This window comes from Pagrus pagrus (genome assembly GCF_965226575.1).
Source record: "Pagrus pagrus genome assembly, chromosome: 18".
NCBI lineage: Eukaryota > Metazoa > Chordata > Actinopteri > Spariformes > Sparidae > Pagrus > Pagrus pagrus.
Window position 1 is genome coordinate 25,630,448 of NC_140202.1, and position 1,531 is coordinate 25,631,978.

Here is a 1,531-nt window from a genome sequence, read left to right on the forward strand (position 1 = left end):
GGGGGGAACTCGCTGCTCTCCTGTGGCTGTCACCAACACTAATCTGTCTGTCTTCCTCTATCTCACTAACACACACACACACACACACACACACACACATTTCAAACAGGCACAAACACACACAGACAGCGATACTCGGATGAACACATCTTTTTCGCTCTCTCTCGATTTCTCATGCACACACACACACTAAGACAGTAAACACAGATGCATGTGCACGTTCACACACGCCTCTCACACTGTGTTGATCCTTCTCCGTCTAGCAAGCGCACTTGCACGAGCCCCGTCAGTGCAACACATGAGAAAGTGCATTACGAGCCCAGGCTCCCCCCCTTGCATTCCAGCTGTCCCTGCTCGACAGGTATACTGCCTTTTACTCTGGGAGGGTTTGCTATTTTTTTTTTTTTTTTTGCAAGGTTCAGCTCCTGAACTGAAGAATTACAGCGAGGGAAACCTCTGGTGTCGCATACCAGCCATAAACAAAAAGAAGGGAAAAAAAGAAAAAGGAAAAAACGGCAAACGCGTACTCATACACAAATGCAAGAAGAAAAAAAACATCTGCATTTCTGTAAGCACAAACAGGCGTCTACAACCACACCTCCCTCTGACAAAACAGGATTTCTGTCACAAACAGAACATTTGCTTAAGTACACAGAAAGAACGAACACAAAAAAACACCAAGTATGCACTGTAGAAACACATGCACACCCGAACATCTGTCGTCCCTCAGAGTGGAAGTGGAGGTGGGCTGCACATGTTTTTCACAGGGGGTTCTCAGGTTTCACTAGGTAGGGAACCCCAAGGTTCTCCCAGTGAATGCTGTGTCGTGCACAGCTGAGGAGCAGCTCTCAGAGCTTTTGATCCACTTACCCGAAGGCACAAAATGAAGAACTTTGTTGGTCTCCATGGCTGAGCAAGTGGTGGCGAATGCACACTTCCTCTCTCCAACCGCCTCCCCCCCAAGTCAACCCATCATGGTTGTGTTATCCTGTGCTGATGAGTGTGAGATCACCTCTGCTCCCTTGCTCTGCTCTGTTTCTGACTGCCTCTCAGACACATGCAGTGACTCAGCCCCACTCTGCCTGCCTGGCTCGCTGTCTCGCCGCTGGGTCCTAGTGCCTTCTCATTTCCACACTCCGCTTCACGATCCCAGCTCACCAGTCGACAGCCTATGGGAGGCCGGCATGCAGCGAGGCGAACCGCACGTCGAGACACACCTCCCCAACACGTTTTCTCTCAACACGGCAAAATGCAACATGGCATCTCGTCGTCAGCCACGTCAACTCACCTGGTCGCCATTGCAACTCCGACTGACCAAACTAGTCTCACTAAGAATGTGAGCTTACAGTATCTCTGTCCATGATCTCATCCACATACGTCTATACTTCTACACCAACACTGGCTCGGGTCAAACCAAGGATGGAAGGAAGTACGAGTCTAACATGTTGTGATCATGTGATCGTTTGCACATCATGCATTGATTTATTGCAATTCTGAATAAACTTTTTTGCCCAGCTTGAGAAGGTTGAAA

At 48.9% G+C, this 1,531-nt stretch overlaps 1 protein-coding gene across 2 annotated transcripts in view; it reads right to left on the reverse strand.

Annotated features, from left to right (window-relative positions):
- Window positions 1–1,053, reverse strand: part of slc4a11 (solute carrier family 4 member 11) — an 86,211-nt gene extending 85,158 nt beyond the window's left edge. For both annotated transcript variants that reach the window (XM_084381086.1, XM_084381085.1), the window contains exon 1: window positions 871–1,053. In XM_084381086.1, the coding sequence (XP_084237212.1) occupies window positions 871–907 (37 nt within the window). In that variant the 5' untranslated portion in view covers window positions 908–1,053. The remainder of the gene's footprint in view (window positions 1–870) is intronic.
- Window positions 1,054–1,531: the final 478 nt, after the last annotated feature.